Source organism: Monodelphis domestica, chromosome 8 (genome assembly GCF_027887165.1).
Source record: "Monodelphis domestica isolate mMonDom1 chromosome 8, mMonDom1.pri, whole genome shotgun sequence".
NCBI lineage: Eukaryota > Metazoa > Chordata > Mammalia > Didelphimorphia > Didelphidae > Monodelphis > Monodelphis domestica.
In genome coordinates, this window is record NC_077234.1 from 47,195,591 (window position 1) to 47,217,848 (window position 22,258).

The window sequence follows — 22,258 nt, forward strand, 5'->3', positions numbered from 1 at the left end:
ATCTGTGCTATAGGGTCTCTTGCCAAGTAACATTAATAACATTAATTCATTCTTGTACTAGAAAAGATGTTGTATCTCTACCTGAGAAACATCAAAAAATATGTATCATGCAGATTTCTCTCATAGAGAATAGCCTTTTCTATGTCTCAGATATTTCTACAGAAGCTCTGGTCATATTCATTCATTCAATAGACATTCATTAATTTTTAAAAATTAATTTAAAATGGAAATGAAAAGAAATACATTTTCTCTCCCTTCAATCCCTACCCCATTAGGGGAAAAAGAGAAATATAAGATCCTCTTCATAGATGAGCACAGTCAAGAAAAACAAATTCTTTTACTAGCAGTGACAAAAAATATGGGTGCATCATTCTGCACCCCAACTTAATCAACTTTCTGTTACAATGTAAATTTCATTTTTCATCATCGGTCCCCTGGATTCATGAGTTCTTAAGACTTTCAAAATTGTTTTTATATTATTGTGTTATTGTATAAGTTGTTCCCCCAATTGTCATCATCATCCTCTTTATCAGGTCCTATAAGTCTTCAAAATTGTTTTTATATATTGATGTTACAGTATAAATTATTCTGTTCCTACTCACTTCTACCTGGATCAGTTCCTTCAAGTCTTCTGAGGTTTCTCTGAAACCATCCCTTTCATCATTTCGTACAGCACAATAATATTTACTACAATTCGTTCAACTATTCCCCAGTTGATAGGCACCTCTTAGTTTCCAGATGTTGAGTTTGGGGATTTTTTACCACCACAAAAAGAAATGCTATAAATATTTTGGCACACACAGGACCTCTTCTTCTTCTCTGATCTCCTTGGAATATAGGTCTAGTAGCAATGATATAGATGGGACAAAGGGCATGAACTTTTTGTTTATAATTCCAAATTGCTTTCTAAAATGGCTGGACCTATTCACAGGTCAACGAACATAGTACAATATTTGTTTTCTCCTACTCCTACCAACATTCATCATTTCTTTTTTGGTCTGTTATCTGTTGGGAAAAAATCACTAGAGACTAACTTAATCCTAGAGGATTAGTGTTAAAAAAATAATCATGGAAACAATAGATAATTTCATTAAAGATAATAACAACAATAAGATGTCAATAGGATGTAGCTGAAGCAGTACCTAAGGTAAATTTTATATCTCTAAGTCTTTTTAGAAATAAAAAAGGGAGGGGGGAACAGATCAACAAATTTGGCATGTAGTAAAAACACAAGAAAAACAAAGCATCTACCACATGTTAAGAACTAGACTGGGTATTTGGGCTACAAAAATGTTAGTTGTGGGCATTAGAGAAGGCTGAATGTGTGATTGTAACACAGCAGCTTTGTCTTAAAGTGTGAAGACCAACAAACAAAATAGTTTATTTTACCATAATTACGACCATTTGTAGATTTTCACAAGTCTACAAATATATCAGTATTTTCATTCACAAAAGGAAATATTTAATCTCTCTTATTATTGTAGGTGCTATGAGGGTTACTAGAAGTATAAAAGAGTTTCTGCCCTATAAGGCTTTACAAGCCAATTGGGAAGTTGAAACAGATACTTGAAAAGACCTACAGAATGGTCATTATTGTTGTTCAGTCATGTTTGACTCTTTGTGATCCCATTTGGGGTTTTCTTGGCAAAGATACTGGAGTGGTTTGTCATTTCCTTCTCCAGTTCATTTTACAGAGGAGGAAATTGAGGCAAAGAGGGTTAAATGATTTGCCCAAGATCACACAGTGAAAATATCTGAGGCTGGATTTGAATTCAGGTCTTCCTGACTCTAGGCTTGTGTGCTCTATCCACTGTACCACCTAGCTTCCTGTGTGGAAAAGTACAGTAGAAATCATAATAGCAAGTAGTATTTATGTAGTACCTTAAAGTTTACGTATATCATCTCATTGATATCATCCTACAAGGTAGATGGAAAGGAAACTGAGGCTCAGCCAGTCTGAGAGGTGGGCACACAGCTCTTAAGTATCTGGGGTATCATTGGAATCCAAGGCTTTCTGACTCCAAGTCACATTGATTTACTACTTTCTTTAATTAACTTTAAAAATGTTCAAGATGATTTGACTTTCTGTTGCATTTTGAATTTTTACAAAACATTATATATATATACATATACATAGGTATATATACCTATACATGTATGTCTACATATTTATGTGTATATAAATATAAACAGAATATATGGCATGTACACACTATCTGCCTATATATGTATACATGTATGTGTACATGTAATATACACGTGTGTGTGTATATAAATAATATATTCTCATTTGAGCCTCATAACAGCTGTGGTAGGTCCAACAGGCATTTATCATCTCCCAGAAAGAATGCAGGGTTGGGTACCAGAGGATTGGTGGGTTGGGATCTGAACTCTCCTGCTTTTCTACCTGTGTAGGCTTGGAGAAGTCATTTAATGCTTCTAAACTTTGGCTTCCTCCTCTCTAAAACGAGGGAATGGATCTGGATGGTTGAGGAGGTCCTCGCTAGCCACAGAGCACAGGCTCTGGGAGTCAGAGGAGTTCTCTGACTCCAGTTCCAGTTCTCAATCCCAAGCCCATCTCTGACACTTTCTTTGTGACTTCTGCAATTCATTCAACATCCTTCCACTTCAGAGACCTCCGTGGTAAAATGAAGGGATTGGACTGACCAGCCTCTGAAGTCCCTTCAGAGTCTAAATCTAGAATCCTCTGAGGCTTACCCAAAGGAGGATATACTGGTGAGCCTAAAGGGCTGTTTAAGAAAAGTGAGTACTCTAGAGTTTCGGGAGCAGGAGAGATGGCATCACTGACTTCTCCATCATCACCTGCCTTACAGAGGAGCTTGACCCAAGAACTTGATAGGTTGATGGGGGAGAATACTGTGAGTGGAAAAAGCCAGGGACCAAAAAATGAGTGAGGAAAAATCTCATAGGGCAACAATGGGAGGTATGGGGGTCAGGGGAGATCCAGATGCATTTGCTCTGATTTTAGATTCCCCCCTGATAGACCATCTCATTTCACAGGCTTCAGAGGGACCTTGATATCAGCACAAGTCATCTATTGCAGCCAACTGGTGGGAATTTCACTTGCGGGCAGGTGAGTTCAAAGGAGCTTGCTTCTTCGTTCTTATTACTTTAAAGCTTTCTAATTGTTCTCATTTCCTAATGAGATTCGATTTAGTTATTCAATAGAATGCCTCCCTGTTGGCAAGGACTCTGTCATGAGGAGGTAGGAAAGGGGGGGCTTAGATAGGTACCATAATGCCCCAGAGGTAGCAGGATGGATGGAATCGATGCTTTCTCATTTGTAAAGTGTACCAAATATTTGTTGTATTTCAACTAAGTGTTAAGAATCTGCGAAACTGTTTTTACAGGTCATTGGGGGGGGGGATTTAGTTTAATTTAAAAATAAAATAAATAAATGCTTAATAAATTTAAAAAAAGAATCTGCAAATGTTAGAGAACTTTGCTAATAGCTATTGATGGAAGGATGAAAGGAAGTTTTAACTTTAGAAAGAAAATAAAATTTTAGCTTTAAAAAAAAGCAGTTCCCCAAACAGTTTCCACTAGAATTTCATAAAGATGTGCAGCAAAATGTATGGAATTTAACATGTATGATCAATTGCATCTCCCATAAGTTTGATGGAATTTCTATTTCTAATGTATATGGATGAGTCTCCTGAGAATTGAATAGAATTTATACTTGAAACAGCATTTATGCACATAACTGAGTCTCCCTGCTCTCCTAGAGTATGCCATGAATCTTCACTGCCAAAAGTAGTTCTATGGAAGAATGGTGGAATACATTAAGGCATAAGAATGTAATGGAATATCATTAAACACTAAGAAAAAAAAACAAAAGGGACAGATTCAGAAAACCCTAGAAAGATTTGTTCAAACTGATACAGAGTGAAGTGAACAGGACCAGGAGAACAATTTAGACATGACTGCAATATTGTTAAAAAAAAATTTAAGTTTTAAAGATTTAAGGATTCTGATTAGTGCAATGAACAATCCCAACTCCAGAAATCTAAGGGTTAAAACTGACTTCCTAATTCCCAGAGAAGTGACAGACCTTTAGGTACAGAATGAGATCTTTTCAGATACAACATTATATAAATTCTTTTTGCTTCATTACATTTATTTGTCACAAAGGAAGGTTTTCCTTTAAGAATAGAGAATACATTAATGCCAAAAATAAGAAATCAGTATTTTAAAAATACATAGAAGAGTGGCAGCTAGATAGTACTGTGGAAAGAGCACCAGGTCTAAAGTTGGGAGGATCTGATCTCAGACATTTTTAGCTGTGTGACTTTGGGTAGGTCACTTGAATCTGCCTCGCTCTTGACATTCTTCTATTTTAGAATCAATACTAAGAAAGTGGGCACGAGGTTAAAACATATAAATAAGAAAATGAAAGTTCAGAAGGGAATATGGGCAGACACGGGATTGTGGGTATCACTGTGATAAATTTAATATATATACTTTGAAAACTAGCCATACGTAGAATAGATTAACAGTTACACACACTTTTCTTTTTTTATTCTCCTTTGTATATGGAAATGCTTGTGTTTTTCGTTGTTTTCAAGTCTATAACAATTTTAAAAAGGAAAGAAATCTGGCATGATGAGCCCCTCCAAAAAACTTTAAGAACTCCTGAAATATATACCCTGCCCTTAAAGAGCACAAATGAGACAGCTTCATAATTATATTGCAAGAAAGAATATATCTGCAATGAAACCGTCCATATGAAGTGCTAAAATAATAAAAATAACTGACATTTTGAAAGCTTTAAGAATTACAAAGTATTTTACATAAAATATCTTGAGTTCCCAACTTTATAGATAAGGAAACCAAAGCAAATTAATAATAATAGAAGCTAGTGTTAATATAGTGCTTTAAGGTTTGTAAAACACTTTACAAATATTGTGTCATTTTATCCTTACAACAATCCTGTGAGTTGTGCTATTATTATCACCCCTATTTTTCCAGTGAGGAAACTGAGGCAAACAGTAAATGATTTAACCAGGATCATACAACCAGTAAGTTTTGAGGCCACATCTGAACTCTAGTCTTCCTGACCTCAGTGTCAGTCCTCTATCAACTGTACTATCTAGGGACCTACCTAATAATCACTGAGTTAATAAATGGCAGAGTTGGTGTAGCTAGGTGGCTCAATGGATTGAGAGCCAGATTTAGAGATGGGAGGTCCTGGGTTCAAATCTGGTCTGACACTTCCTAGTTGCATAACTTTGGGCAAGCCCCATTGCCTAGCCCTTAGTACTCTTCTGCCTTGGAACCAATAAATAGCATTGGTTCTAAGACAGAAGGTAAATGTTTTAAAATAAAAATAAATAGCACAAATGAAATTTGATCTGAGATCTCTCCTGATTTCACTTCCAGCCCTCTTTACACTCAACTTCTCTCTACCTCCAAAAGGAGGGAAGAGGCAGTTTCTGTAAGGAAGTGACCCCTGAGTAGGACTCTGAAGTAAAAGAGGATTTTAATAAACAAATAGGTCAGGGACCAAAGTGCAGGGGGAGGGGGGCAACTAGTTGGCTCAGTAGATTGAGAGCCAGACCCAGAGAGTTCCTGGGTTCAAATCTGATTTTAGAAACTCCTAGTTGTATGACCTTGGGCTAGTCACTTAACCTCAATTGCCTAGCTCTTACCACTCTTCTGCCTTGGAACCAAAGCACAATATTGATTCTAAGATGGGGGTACGGTTTTAAAAAATAAAAGTAAAATAGATATAGGGATGATGAGCATTCCTTTGATGCACAAAGGCACCAAGATGGTTGGAAGTGGAACAGTAATGGGGGAAGATAAATAGTTTAGTTTGGCTCTGAGACAAAGCTGGAAAGACTCTGGAGTCATTTGAATGCCAGGGTAGGGAATTTTAATTTTATATGGAAGACCACCAAAGGTTTCCAGGGGGAACAGTAAGATGGTCTGAAAAGTATATGGTCACAGGAAGAAAGATGGCTTGAAAAGGCAAGAGGACTTCTTTGGAGGCTATTAAAATAATCTAAATGAAAAATGGAAAAGAATTGAACAAGGGTGGGTGCAGAAGAGGGGACCAGATTTGAGAACTATTTCAGGCATCCATACCAACTACATGACCAGATGACTATTTATTTGATGAGAGTGGTAAGGGAGATGGAAGTTTCCACTCTGACTGAGAGGTGATGATGTCATCAATGAAAATAGAAGTAAAGAGGAGGGCCAGATGTCTTTCAGGGATGGAAGAAGGGGGAACTGTTGTTGAAACAGTGAAGCTATTACATCCTTCATAGTGGAGTTAACAACATTCAATGGGAGGAATCAAGGAACCTAAAGTGGAAAGAAGTTTGGGAGAAGTGGAAGGGTGATTGTGATCAGACAAGGGCATTTCCAAGGTCTTGGATATGGAGATGGAGATGGACTAGTTTGGGGGATGATTAAGTTGTAAGATCTCTTAGTCAACTGGGAGAATGGGCTATCAGCAGCCTGAATAATGAAATCTCTGAGAAAGGGTTCAAGAAAAAGCCATAAATTGGGGGATGGTGCTAAATTGTAAGGTATCTTGGTCAACTGGAGAAGAGGCTGTTAAAAGAATCAACAGACTGAATATTGAAATCTCTGAGGTTACCAGCAGGGAAAGGGTTCAGGGAAAACTGTAAATCAGTGGCAGGAGTCACTGAGACAGGGAGAACATATCTTGAAGGTTCACAGGGGAGAATAATAGGGATCAGAGACCTGAACAGCAAAAGCAAAGGGGTTATTGTGACGGTATTTGAGCAAGGGTCTGGAAATGGCAGCTGGGATCAAGAAACATACATCCTACAGGTTTGGAACAATGCTACATGTATAACCCAGTGGAACTGCTTGTCAGCTTCAGGAGGGGAGGGAGGAAAGAGTTTGGGGGTCGGGGGATCATCAATCATGTAGCCATGGGAAAATTGTCTAAATTTTAAAAAAGAAATAAGAAAAAGAAAAAGGAAAGAAACACACTTTTTCTCTTCTTCCTGGCTTTGTGGATCAAGGATAAATAGCTAAATGAGTGGCCAGGCATGGATGTATCATGCTCACTTTCCAATTAATAAGAGGGAGAAGGGAAGCTAAGGGATGTAGGATCTTCCAGGAAGGTCTTAAAAGTGAGATAGAGATCCCAAAGGAAAGGTCCTTAGAAAGAGTAGACAGCAGAGAAGTATTAGAAAGGAAAAGGTTGGAGCAAACAGAATTAAGTAAACAGATAGGTAGTGGTAAGATTTGTGCCTAGAGTGATGAGCCTAAATGGCAAGGATTGGGGGAATTCAAAGCTAAAAAGACATAGGGGGCATATCATTTGGAGGGGATTCTGGCCCATAATTAATTAGAACCTGGGATAACTAACTGGAGACCTAGGTTATCTGAGTGATATGGGAAAGAGAGTACCAAGCAAGCAGAGGTAATTAAAGGAGACATTTGTGGAATTAATGAAGCTTATCCCTTCCTTCTAGTGATTCCCACTCTGTACCCATCATATGAAGGGAAGAAGCCTGGGGCAGGAGGGAAAAAGAGATTTCAAGTAAAAGGACCTGAATCCTGCTTTGTCACTTAAATCCCATGTGACCTCTGGCCAATCACTTCTCTCTTGGTCTCATTTCCTTCATCTGTTAAATAAGGGGTTTAGATTACATGGCCTCTATGACCCCTTCTAGTTCTAAGTCTATGATCTCCCAAGACAGGTGGGAGAGTTTGAAAATGTTTTAATTGTATATAATACATGACTTAGATGGATATCATTGAATTAATATTTCAATAAATATTTTAAAGTACCTACTATGTGTGGGGAAATGTTTTCCTGGTCCTATTACTGCACTTTCTGACTAGTATAGGAATAAGTATAAATGTTCCATCTCTCCTCTCCATTTATTTATTTATTCCTACACTAGGCAGTTAGATGGCACAATGGATAGAGTGCCAGACATGGAGTCACAAGACTCCTCTGTGGATTCAAGTATGGCTTCAAACACTTTCTAGCTGTGTGACCCTGGGCATGTCACTTAATCCACTTTGCCTCAGTTTCCTTATCTGTAAAAATGAGCTAAAGAAGGAAATGGCAGACCCTTCTAGTATTATTGCCAAGAAATGGTGTCAAATGGGGTCACAAAGAATCAGACATGACTGAAATAATTGAATACTTACTGTGTTTAATATACTGTATGGAAATCCCATACGTGAGATCTGCTAGGACTCTTTGGGAATTAAAAGGCTGTTTCCTCTAGAAGAACTGAATCCTTAGATTTCTTCAGTCCCAACCACAGAAGCCAAAGTTATCAAAAGCAAATGAGAGTTTCCATCTTGTTACTGCCCACAAATAACCATTTGTGGCATGTTTCTGTCCAGGCAATTCTAAACCTCATATTAACAGGACGAGCCAGTCCTCATGTCTTCAACGGCTACCAGCGAGGAAATTCTGAAGCCCTGCTGCATGGAATCCTGGCCCGCAGTGAGGTGGGCTTTTTACAGTGGAACAAGGATGGCTCCAGGCAGCAGGAACTCTCACAGGTGAGAGGGATTTTATAGGATAGCAGGCTTAATTTGAGTCATCAGGGATATGCCAAAACACAAACAACTTTTAAAAGTTCATGAACTGGGGATTGCATTAAGAGAGACATGTCTTGGCAGAGCTGTGCTAGAGCTCGCTGGTACCAGTTCCTAAGAGTTTATTGTTCAGTTTTGAGTGTGAATATTAATGCCTTTGGAATTTGACAAATGCTATAAATCAGGGCTTTATTTTATTAATTTTATTTATTATTATTTTGTGGATTGGTTAGACTTAAAAAAGTGTTATTAATGCAGATTAAACTTAAAAGTGTGTCTTGCATATGTCTTATTTTTTTTAGAGGGTCAGCTGTTAAATATTTACCAATAATCTTGCTCCCAGAGACAAGGAGGTCAAAGACCCACTCATACCCAGTCTGGGTTATCTAGAATATTGTGTTCAATTCTAGTCTACATTCTAAAAAAGACATTGATAAGCTGGAGCCCACTGAGAGATGGGTAACCCAAAGGGTGAAGGTTCAGTTCTTTCTCTACAAGGGGCTGGTTGAAAGAGCTAAGGATGTAGCTGTCTGACCCTGGACAAGTTACCTAACTCCAATTGACTAGCCTTTGCCACTTTCTGACCATAGAACTAATACTTTGTCTCAATCCTAAAACAGAAAGTAAGAGGAAAGAGAGAGAGACACAGACATAGACACAGACACAGACACAGAAAGAGAGACAGAGAGACAGACAGAGAGAGGGGAGGTGGGAGGGAGAGAGGAAGGGACATTGAGTAGGGAGAGGCCATAATCACAGTCTTCTACCATTTAAAAGCTGTCATGTAGAAGATAGATAAGACTTACTATGTTTGGTTTTCAAGGAAAGAATCAAGAACAACAGGTAAAAGGTGAAAAGAGGCAAACTTGGGCTTGAAAAATTAGTTAATAATTAGGTTGATTCAAAAGAGGAATGAGGAGGTAACTTAGTCACAGTGGGTTCCTCTTCCTTGGAAGTCTACAAGCAACGTCTGGATGATTATCAGGGAGGGGGGAGTTTGGATTCTGTTTCAGTTATGGGTTAGATTGTATGATTGCTGAGGTCCCTAACAATTGCAAAGTTCTGTGACTCTGACAGTTTATTTGGATTTCTCAAATATATAACCCAAACACTGATACTTTGCTACTGTTCTAGCATTTCCCAAGGTCTACAATAGTTAGTATTTATATAACACTCCTTCAAAAAGATCTCTGTGGTTCAGCAGACAAAAAAAAAATATATATATATATATATATATGTGCCCAAATACTATGCTTTTTTGTCAGTTTTTTTTAAATCAACAAAATGTGTGGCCTCCCTCTTACAATTCCTCTTTCATTCATCCAACTTCCTCTCCAAAGAGCTTTCCAGCTGTGGGTATTTACAACATCTGCCAAGCTAGAAACTAAAAATACAGTGTTAAGAAAAGTCTCACCATTGAATTAAATGAGATGTGATTCTGCAATGGTGAACAGTCTACACAGTGCGAATGTAAACACATAAATGCTAAACAACTGAGAAATGAGGCTTCTATGTTTTCACAAGAACATCTCATCTCAAAATTCACAGATGGTGAGCCAAACTCTTTGAAAAAGAAGGCTTCACAGAAGCTGTCCACTCATAACCAGCTGCGACAACATAGCTTAGATAAAACCACCGAGGACACCATCAAACAAAATGCTTTTTGAGTTTTCCACTAGTGCCTTCCATCCCCAGCACCAAGGGAATAATGAGCATTCTCTTTAGACTATGACTGTAGATACACCACTGTCTCCACAGTGGGCTATCACCTCCTATAATTGCCATGTGGAATGCAAGTTTTGAGGAATTTCTGGGTTTAAACTATCTTACAGAAATGTCAATGACAGGTATTCAGTTTAGACACTATTCCACTGGGCATAGCTTAATGCATTAGTCCAACTTCCATTCTAATTTTTTCCCTGTGCTTTCCTGAGCCCAACCCTTCTCCCTGCCGCCATCTTTAGCCTTGGTTCATGAAGAAATGGCATTCTTTCTGGCTAGGCTCTCTACGTGATCCCTGCTTCCAAGTCAAAACCTTATAGCCTACTTTACTGCATGTTTCTGACTAGCAACCTTTAGACAGATCCATTTTCCAAGTCTTGGTTAAGTTCGAACAAGTTTTCAACTCAGATCAAATGTATGTACATAAACCACAAAATCTCACTATATTAAGTAGGAGAAAATATGATATCAGAAGTTGAAGTCAGGACTAAAAATTGTAGCACCGGAGACAAATCTGATTTTTGGTTTGCTTAGTTTAGAATGGGGCGGGGGAGGTTCTGGGGAGAAGGGCGGGATGTTAGAAGCAGTGTTGTCCAAGGTTTAAGCTCTCCATTGGATGATTGTGAGGACTGGAAAGCTGGAGTATTCCAAGAGGAGTGGAGAAGGTGAAGTCAGCTACTGAGTGTAGCTGGGAAGAAGAAGGATTTCATGGCCCATAGCTGATAGCAACAAGGATCTAGACTGGCTAAGGTGAATTTTAAAGGGGGAGAGATTATAGTTACTTATCCTTGCAAAGTAGTCCACGTCCATCCCCTTTAATGTTTTTTGATGGTCACTAGATGGGGTGAGAGTCCCTGCTGAGTGACTGTATCAGAGAGAGGCTGAAAATGAATGATATGTCAAGTGTTCTTCCTAGTCCCAACTTAGAGTGGGAGAGAAGCAGAAGCCGGTTTAGAAGAGGGTACCAAGAGATGAATATGTGAAAATGGAGAGAATCTGTGAGGAAGAGACCTGGGATCATGGAATCCAAGACTGGGTTTGGAATGAAGGTCACATGGTCCAATTTTGTCATTTTATAAATTTTAAAAATGAGGTCCAGAGAGATTCGAGCTTAGAACTTCTGATTTTAATCCACTACAATAAGGAAAAGATTCTCTGAGGGCACAGTGTGAAAGGAAGGAAAAAAACTAGACAGGAATTGGGCATTTTTTTGTTGTTAAAGGGGCCACTCCAAGGATGGCCACACTCATTGCAGCCTATTATAAAGAGCCACCTGTCACTGATGTCCTCAGTTGTTCCTCAATATCCAATATACAACTAGTACTAGTTAATGATCCTGGAAGAGAGGTAATGGGTACAGCAGTGAATAGAGCACTGAACTTGGAATCAAGAAGATTCATTGATCTTTTATGAGTTCAAATCCAGCCTCAGATACTTAATAGCTATGTGATCTTGCACAAATCATTTAACCTCATTTGCTTCAGATCCACATCTGTAAAACGAGCCGGAGAAGGAAATGGCAAATAACTCAAGTATCTCCCCAAAGAAAACCCCAAATGAGATCACAAAGCAATGAAACCACCAAACAAAGGAACTCTATCCAGGAATGTTGCAAGTGGGAAAACTGCGAAGCTGCCTTATCCTATTTTCTGCTCTTTTAGAAAGCAATTAAAGTGATGGACAAGAATCAATCCAGCCCGGAGCTCCATCACAGTACCTTTCTCTCTTCAGGGGCAGCATCCATACCCTGTGGTTAGAAAGGATGCTAGGTTCAGAATTAGAGAATTTCAGTTCAATCTTGGCACCGGCACCTTTTGCAATTAGATTTGGGGGGCCTCATCTGATAAATGAAGGGACCAGACTCTAATAGCCAAGATCCTTTTACACTCAAAATCGATAGTCTATCTTGTCCTTTACTTGCTTGCAAAGCATTTGGAATGTATCCAATTCCCTTCTGTTGCCTTTGGCTTCTGCTACCAGTCCTTGACCAATTCAACCTGGATATTCCCTATGTTCCCCCTACAGAGATACAGTGCTTTCCAAAAGGGCTTTACTATCATACTGTAGATGGAAAAAAAAGCAAAGATAAAATAAAAATAATTGTGTGGTCCAAATATAATTGAATGCCCAGACGTTATTGATTCTTATCTGAGAAAGGATCCAGAGGTTTCTTCAGAATGACCAAGGGGTCCATGACCCAACAAAGGTGAAGATCCCCTGAGATAATGTGTTTAAAGTGCTTTACCTACCTTAAAAGCTATATATTTACAGATTTTTGAAGCCCAGAGATACACTGTCTCTGGCCCATAAAAGTCAATATAAACTTCTGTGGTTAATGGACTTGCCTTGTCTCATCTAACCAACATATTGACTATAATCTTGCCTCTGGAGAATATAACAATAATTATAACAATAGAATAATTAACATGTATATAGGACTACAAAGTACGTTTTATGTATCAGTTGTTGAGTCATTTTAGTCATCTCTGATGCTTCTTGATTCCTTTGAGATTTCCTTAGCAAAGACACTGAAGTGGTTTGCCATTTCCTTTTCCAGTTCATTTTACAGATGAGGAAACTGAGGCAAACAAGGCTAAGTGACAGGCCCAGGGTCACACTAGTAAGTATCAATTGAGGAAGATGTCTTCCTAACTCCAAGCTGTTGTACCACCTAGCTGCCCCATTATTTGTTTATACATATATATGTATACATGCATATATATGTATATGTGTATCTATTACATATATTTATATACAATATCTCTGTATAATTTTATTTGACTCATAGCAACCCTGTGAGGCAGATACTGTTTTTATTCCCATTTTACAGGTGAAAAAACTAAGGCTGAGAGACGCCCACAGTCAAAAGCTAATAAGTATCTGAAACAGAATTCCAACTCAAGTCTTCCTGACTCTCTATCTGGCACTTTACTCCAAAGATCCCTGAGTGGCAAGGGCCATGGAAGCCCAAGTCCTTTTCCTTTGCAGAGCTCTCGCCCCTGCTGCCCCAAGCATCAGGGTCTAGAATCAGTACTCCCAGCTATCTTCACTTCTCCACCCAGACTGAACATCTCATTCGGTTCAGGGTGATCTCATGCCTCCTGTGCCCTGTGCCTGGGGCGGGGGATAAAGCTGCCAAATGACCAGCTGAGTACCTGCTCACTCAAGCTGCTGATAATCTTAGACAGAGAAGATAAGAGAAATTCACAAATAGAGAGATGAGACAAAATGCGCTAAGTGTGAAGATGTTAAGAGAATGTTAGGAGGGGCAGCTAGGTGGCTCAGCAGATGGAGAGCCAGACCTGGGGATGGGAGGTCCTGGGTTCAAACGTGACCTCAGATATACCCTAGCTGTGTGACCCTGGGCAAGTCACTTAAGCCCAGTTGCCTATCCTTACTTCTTTTCTGCCTTGGAATCATCACTTTGTGTCCATTCTTGGGGGGATTTTAAGACAATGTTATGAGAAATCAAGGAAGGGACCAGAGATGGAGAGCTGTCTTAAAGACCTGTCTACCCAACCCCTTAATTATGCAAATAAGGAAACTGAGGACCAGAGAACTTAAGAGGCTTTCTGAAGTCTCACAGGGAGGAAGCATAGAGGGAGATTCGAACCCAGATGCTCCTGCATCCAAGGCCAGAGCTCTTCCACTTTTCTATACTGAAGGGTTCAGGAAGAATTTTGTGAGAAAATGTCATTATTCACTCCTCATTCCTACCCTTCCTTAACCAGGAATTTTTTTTACAGTATTACAATGAACACATACAGAAATTAAAACTTACCTTTTCCACCAACAGGAAGGAAAGTTACATTTCTTTAAAGGCCAACCTAAAGGTTCTTACTTAACCGCCCTCAGCTCCCTTAGGCTCCTGAGCCTGCAAAGCAGCATACATGTTGCTTATTATAACCCCAGAATTCTCCAGACCAACACTTAGAAACCACATGTGGGCCAAGTCACATTTGATCAAATAATCTTTTGTCTCTAGCAGGAAGGCAGGAAACCTTTAATATACTAATAATGAAGATGAAATAAGACAAAGCTCCCAGCACATTTACAGGCAATTCATAAATGCGGGTTGACTGATGGATGGGGATAACAAAGAACAAGAACCTTATTTCCAATATGTAAATGTTATATTAATATAATATTGTATGATGTGAATATCATATGAAAAATATTATATTTTAATAATTATATACATATCCAAATTTATAATATTTAAATATGTTGCACTTTAAGGGACAGTAAATCCCTTAACACACATTAGCTCAACAATAACCCAAGTAGGGGCTCGTCACCTTTGTTGTGTCACAGAGGTATTCTAGTGAAAACTATGAACCCTCTCTCAGAATATGGTTCTTAAATGCAAAAAATAAAATAAATAGGATTACATAGGAAACCAGTTATATTGAAATATAGTTATTGATTTTTTTAAGTTCCCATTTAACAGATTAAACATCCCTAAGCTGATCACTTATTCTGGAAAAAATAGAGATTGTGTGCTAAAAGAAAAGTGAGGAAAACAACATCTATATTGAGAATCTCCATGTTTCTGCTTTCATTCAGCACTTCCTGAGCCTTAGCCAACCAGCAGATATGTCCTAAGTATGTATTGTGGGAAGCACGGATAAAATTTGGCATGTGAAAGGAGTTAAGACATCTCCAGATATAACTGATACAAGACCAAATGGTTTTAAGTTAGTTCTAAATGTGCAAAGGAAGTTTATCCTCCCCCCTTTCTAGGGTCACACAGGTGATATCATCTCCAGTTGACTACCTGCATATCTGCCGTAAGCCTGAACTTGATGGGAGGATGGGGGTAGTGGTGCGCAAGGGCTAACCCAAAAGTTTGGACTCTCTGTCTACAAACTACTGGGGTCTACTGGAGGGACCACGTAGAACAGTTAGATTAGAGCCCCTTTTCTCTCTCTTCTCTCTTCTCTTCTACCTAGCCAAAGGATCCTAATAAACTTTATTATAAATCTAAGGACTGACTCCTATTTTAATTGAACATAATGGAGGATGTGGGAAATAAATATCACAGGAGTCTTCTTCCCTTCGAACATAAGCTCCTTAAGGGCAAGGACTGCCTTCTTCTTGTATTTATATATCCCCAGGGCTCAACACAAGACCAGAAACATAGTATGCTCTTCTTAAAAAAAAAAATGTAAACCCTTACCTTCCATCTTAGAATTAATACTATGTATTGGTTCCAAAGCAGAAGAATAGTCAGGGATAGGCAATGGAAGTTAAGTGACTTCCCATTCCCTAAGCTAGGAAGTATCCTGTAGTCATATTTGGACCCAGGACCTCCCAGTCTCTAGGCTTGGTTCTCAATTCACTGAACCACATTGACTTGCTTTGAAAAAAGATCATAATTCCCTGATGTAAGGGGTAAAATTTATGGTTAGACTGAATATACTTTTAGTTGGTCGCCAGGGATTTAAATTCTAAATCCCAATGAAATACTCAAGTCAGAATGAGATTTTATGATGGTTTCATTACAATAGAAGGAAGAAATTAAGAGGGAGAGAAAAGAGAGAGAGAGAGAGAGAGAGAGAGAGAGAGAGAGAGAGAGAGAGAGAGAGAGAGAGAGAGAGGAAAAAGGGAAGGATAGCTTCCCTGACTTGATCTGAACCAGGCAGGAGTTCAGAGGCCTCAGCCAAGGGGTCTCTCCAGAGGCTAGTGCCTCCAGAAAGCCAAGGGAAAGGGAATCCCCAAAGATGGGCCTCTCCAGAGGCTGGTGCCTCTAGAAAAGTCAAGGAAAGGGGAAGTCAGTCTTATCATTCAGTACATGATCATCTAAGGGAAGCAGTCTGAGGTCTCACACTCCAGTTCCTCCATGGTCAAGTTCCACAGCCAAGTCCCTCTCACCAGAAGTGACAACAAATATAAAAGCAGTTCTTTGCATCACTTCCTGTGTCTTACATGTACCAATGGTGGCTTAAACTTGGCTTTAGAAGCCCAGGGGGTCAGCCAGTTGTTTCTGATTTGTCACTTGCTAGCACATGTGGGTCATAGACCTTCCTCCCCCACAATTAATCCTAAAGTGGGGGTGTATACATTCCTGGTTGCTATTCTAAAGACTAAGCAGAGTGGAGTAAATCTAAAATTCACACTGAGGGTCAAGATCATGCTTTTACCATTTTGGTGGGGGAATCTTGGTATTCTAGTGCTTAACATATGTGCTTGGCTGCTTGACTTGACTCAACTTGATCCTGGGCAAGTCAATTAACTCTGAAAATCTAGTTTCAGGCTAGGTATAGAACTGTATTGGCAAAGAAGATTCTCCATACCAGAGGAATCCCAGGACCCTGTACAAAGGAAAAAAACTCAGGAGTAGGAGGAGGAAAATCACAGCAGACTCCATTGTCCACATCTAAAATACTACTAGGTTTCCATTGTATCTGCCAGAATCGAAAAAAAAAAAAAAGGAACAGATTTCCATGGTGTTTGTCCCAATAGTCAATAAGCATTTATTAAGTACCTACTATGTGTCAAACACTCTGCTGATTACTGAGTATATAATTATTTTTTCTCTCAAGAAATTCATATCCAGGGGATAGCTTGGTGGTTCAGTGGATTGAGAGCCAGGCCCAGAGACCAGAGGTCCTGGGTTCAAATCTGGCCTCAGATACTTCCTAACTGTGTGACCCTGGGCAAGTCACTTGATCCCCATTGCCTAGCCCTTACCACTCTTCTGCTTTGGAACCAATACACAATATTGATTCCAAGATGGAAGGTAAGGGTTTAAAAAAAGAAGAAAAAGAAGTTCATGTCTAACTGGGGAGGCAGCATGTGAACAATGATGTACAAACAAAATACATGTAGGATAAATTAGAGATAATCAACAGAGGAAAGATGGTGATAAGGACAGAGTTCTTATAGAAATGTTTTACATGAGACTAAAAGGAAGGCAGGGAAGTCGTGAGATAAAGATGAGAAGAATAGTATTTCAGGCTAGTGAAAATTCATGGAGTATGGAGATGAAGTGGAAAGTGCTCAACAAATATTTGTTGAAAAATAATTAATGATCCTGGGCAAGTCACTTAACTCCCATTGCCTAGCCTCTACCCCTCTTCTGCCTCTGAACCAGTACACAATATTGACTCTAAGATGGAAGGTAAGGGTTTAAAAGAAGAATTTTTTAAAATAACAAATGAATGAATGAAATTCTCTGGAAGTTACAGGTGAGGGGAAAAGGGAGAATATTACAATACAAAAGCCAAATCTAACAGTGCTTTAGACAAAGTAATCAGATGGGAATTTTTCAGAATCCTAAATTATCACTGGTATAAATGTCTTGCTACAGGGACCCACTTACTCTAAGTGGCCACATAATATCTTGTGTGGTTTTACCTATAAAATCTAAGCTATCCTGAAGTAACAGAGACAAGTTTCTCTGGCAGTTTAAAGTTGGACTAGTTGGGACTGGATAAGAATAAATGAGGAAAAAAGCAATGAAAAAAACAACAAGAAGAAGAAGAAGAAATTAGAAAAAATGAGACTCTTCTGCGATGTGAAGATGGTAAGACATAGCTGAGAACTTGAACAAGGTCCAACTGACCTCTGGCCAAGAGGAAGTGGGTCAAAAGACATAAATAACTCACGCTGGTTTTCAAATCTCCATAGAAATAAGTACTACAATGGCTTGAGCTTTCTGGAAAATTTCTAATGCAGTTTCATTGGTTTCCCTCTTGGGCTTAGAGCTCTTTCTTACTCTCTCCGGGGAGACTCTAGTGAAACCCATCCCAATGAAAATGGCCTGAAATTGGTCTCTAATGGCTTATGCCCCAAGGGGGCTTATTATATTGTCTCTGTCATACACCCAGAGGATGGTTTGACAGCAAATGCATGAAATAGCAAATAAATCACTGGTGCACTTGAATTTTCTTCTCTAAATTACATGAATATGAGATATATAAAAGAGACATCGTTACAGAGATTAGATACATACTCATTAAGTTGTAAGGTGAATGATAAATGAGGATAAATAGGTGAAAATGGTATAGACATAGTCAATTAATAGCTTGATAGTAATAGATGATTAATAGTTATAGATATAGATAAATACAGTATAGATTGAAAGACTGATGGATGGACAGATGGGCAGACAGATTAGATAGATAGATAGATAGATAGATAGATAGATAGATAGATAGATAGACAGATATATAGAAAGAAAGAGAGAGAAAGGAAAGAAAGAAAGAAAGAAAGAAAGAAAGAAAGAAAGAAAGAAAGAAAGAAAGAAAGAAAGAAAGAAAGAAAGAAAGAAAGAAAGAAAGAAAGAAAGAAAGAAAGAAAGAAAGAAAGAAAGAAAGAAAGAAAGAAAGAAAGAAAGAAAGAAAGAAAGAAAGAGAGAAAGAGAGAAAGAGAGAGAAAGAGAAAGAAAGAAAGAAAGAAAGAAAGAAAGAAAGAAAGAAAGAAAGAAAGAAAGAAAGAAAGAAAGAAAGAAAGAAAGAAAGAAAGAAAGAAAGAAAGAAAGAAAGAAAGAAAGAAAGAAAGAAAAAGGAAGGAAGGAAGGAAGGAAGGAAGAAGATAGATAGATAGATAGATAGATAGATAGATAGATAGATAGATAGATAAAGGTGGAGAGATCAGATAGATAGGCAGACAATTGATAACTAGGTGATAAATGATGGATGGTAGATATAGATAATATTGATAGCTATATATAGGTAGAGTGATAGATATTGATAGGTGGATGTAAATAGATGATGGGCACATACACATGCATACACATATAGCAGATGATTACTTTTACAATTAGCACTTATTGCTAATTGTAACAAAGTTTGGATTGAATCTGTCTAGAGATTGAATTCTTTCCCAAGAAGTTCCATGGTTTCATTTCCCAATTTGGCACAGCTAAATTGGGCAGCAGAGAGTATGAAAGTCATCAGCTCTATCACAGATTCATAGAATCTCAGGGTTGAAGGTGACCCCAGAGTCTGCACCAAGAATCTCTATTTCGAGGTGAGGGACTTTGGAGCTGGAATATCGTATATACAATCAGACAGTTTCACCATGTCAGTGAAGTTCATTTGGTAGTCAAGGAGGGAATATGTTTGGAGATAATTGTGATTAAATAAGAGACATCCAAAAAAAAAAACATTTTTAAAGGAAAAGAAGAAATACTCTCTATGGATTCCATAATAAAGTTTGCCTCCATTTTATGACTTCCATTGCCCCGAAAGGCCATTTATTCCACTTTTGGCATAGTTCTTATTGTAAAAAAGGTTTTCTGTACCTAAATCCCAACCAAACCTAAATCCATTCTCTGAAACTTTCACCCATTGCTCCAATCTCTTCCCTCTTGGGCCAAGAAATGTAAGTCTACTTTCTCTTCCACATAAGGGTCCTTAAAACACTTGACAACATTTCCCCCATCTTCTCTTCTCCATGCTCAGCATTCCTTATTCCTTCAGCTGGTCCTTATCTGGCATAAGTATAAGGGACCATATTTTCCCAACTAAAAATACATACCCATGATCTGACAAAGATTATTATTTTCACAAAACTTACTTCCCTTAGTTCAGATTGGGACTCTTCTGCTTATGTGACATTCTACTTATATTCAGTTCTCTGGCTGGAGCCACATTTTGTGGTCAACTGTAGCAAAAATGTTGTTGATGTATATTAAAATTTTTAATGCTTTCTTTCTGTCTTAGAAACAATACTTATTATCAATACTAAGGCAGAAGAGTGTCAAGGACTAGCAATGGAGGTTAAGTGACTTGCCCAGGGTCACATAGCAAGTGTCTAAGGCCATATTTGAAACCTGGCCCTCCCAACTCTAGGCCTGTGTATGTTTAATAACAATCTGCTCTACATAAGGCTATTTCTCTGCTAGATGCTGCCATCCTAATCCTGGGTAAATCTCCTCTTCTGATCTTGAACAAATGAAGTTTTGCCAAGCCCTTTTCTACTTCTAATCAGCCTTAGGAGGGTACTGAGAAAGAGTTTCGCTATTATAGAGACGAGTAACTCTGTAGAGCCAAAGAACTAGGATGTTCCTGAGGTTGGTTTCCTGTTAACCTTGAGAATGCAATGTACAGAAATGGAAATTAGAAGGCTTTGGGGAAATTGGTTGCATGTGAGATTTAGGGAAAGAAGCTTAAATTTCTCCCCATTCTTTGCCAGAAGGGGAGGACTATAAATGTGGAATATTGTATTTTCAGGCATGTTTGATTTGTTGGTTTGTCTGATGAACTATATTTTTCTCTTTTTAAAATTTTTTGAAAAAATAAAAATAAAATAAAATAATTTAAAAAAATTTTGGCTTGTTGGAGAAATATCTACTCAGAGATGAAAATATAATCAATTAACCCACAATCATTTATTTTACACCTCCAATATGCCAAGCACTGTGCTTGGTGCTGAGGATACAAGAATAACAAGCCAACCCAGCCCTTCTTACAAGGAACTAATAGTCTAATGAGGAAGATAACAAGGAGAAGCATATATGTAGCACCTGGAATGGAGCAGGTGGTCACCTCCTCTCCTTTTGGACTGGCTCACTTATCTCCAACTAGCCCTCATAGCAGTAGATCTGAGGTTCCCGGAGACAGACTGCTACCGTACATCGACAACTCACAATCTCTCAGTGTCCCAGGAGCAATATCGTTGTGGGAAGAGCATACTTCTACTTCTAACCATTATATGAATCCTTACCAGTGTGCCACCCATTCACACAAAATCAGGCACCGTGAGACCATTAGCTCTTAAACATAAAACATTTTGTTAAAAAAAAAAGCAAGAATAATAAGCATCATCACAATTATCCAATATAAGGAAAATGAAGAAATCATTAAAAGATCATAGTATGGAGGGTAGCTGGGTGGCTTAGTGGATTGAGAGCCAGGTCTAGAGACAGGAGGTCCTGGATTCAAATTTGCCCTCACATACTTCCTAGCTATGTGACCCTGAGCAAGTCACTTAACCCCCATTGCCAAGCCCTAACCTCTCTTCTGTGTTGGAACCTCTTAATAGTATTGATTCCAAGATGGAAGGTAAGGGTTGTTTAAAAAGGGGTTTAAACCTAGATAATACTCTCCCACCAATACATACAATGTTCATTGGTGAGAATGGGCACAAACTTACAGAAGCCTAACAATGTCAATTAACTCCAATCTGAATTGTCTTTATTCATACATGGTTGTTTACATGTTAACTCCTCCTCTGGAGTTGTGAGCTCCTTGAGAGCAGATGAGGGTTGTTTTTGCTTCTCTTTGTATCATCAGGACTTAGCACAGTGCCTGGCACATTAAAGGGACTTATATATATATAGGCTTCTTGACTGACTAGGGAAATCTAACATTTTGTTCATTTTGAAACCAAAAATCTTTATTTAATCTTCAGATAGTCTCTAAACAGTCATTTTATTTACTTATTATGTTTTCATCACTTAAGCTCTAAAGCATTCATATGCAAATGAAGGGAGAGTCTACAATGCCTGGTGGCTTTAATTATTTCTCAAACTAAAATAGGTTCTCTCAGTCTATTTATCTGAGAGTCAAAGCTCTATCCAGTCCTCCTAACAACCTCTATCCCTCTTCTCATTTTAATGACATTAGAAATTGGGGGTAAAGGGAATCAGTCTACACATAAATGATATTTGTTCTATTTCTTAAAATTAGCCACAGATTCTATAACGTATAGGTGAGGAAAGGGGCAATTGTGAAATGGATTAATGATTTATAGTTGAGTTTTATTGCTCATAATAATAATCATATATATAATCAAAAACCAAATAACCAAATTTAAGACCATCATATTGTATCCAAATTTTATCAATGCAACCAAGTTTTAAGACTTTAATCCTTAGAGTATTTCTGTGCAGATCTACTGCCCAAACAACATTTAGTGAGCAAAACCAAATGCCAATTGAAGAAGATTAGAAAGATAGATGGAGGATGAATTAACTTGATCTCAAGATGTTTGCTTGGTACTGGGCTTCATTGGTGCAGGG

The 22,258-nt window shown here is 38.3% G+C and overlaps 1 protein-coding gene across 1 annotated transcript in view; it reads left to right on the forward strand.

The window, feature by feature from the left end:
• MINDY4B (MINDY family member 4B) overlaps nt 1-22,258 on the forward strand; it is a 52,192-nt gene that overhangs the window by 21,893 nt on the left and 8,041 nt on the right. The window contains exons 9-10 of the mRNA XM_056808483.1: nt 3,022-3,094; nt 8,368-8,529. Coding sequence (XP_056664461.1) covers nt 3,022-3,094; nt 8,368-8,529 — 235 coding nt within the window. The remainder of the gene's footprint in view (nt 1-3,021; nt 3,095-8,367; nt 8,530-22,258) is intronic.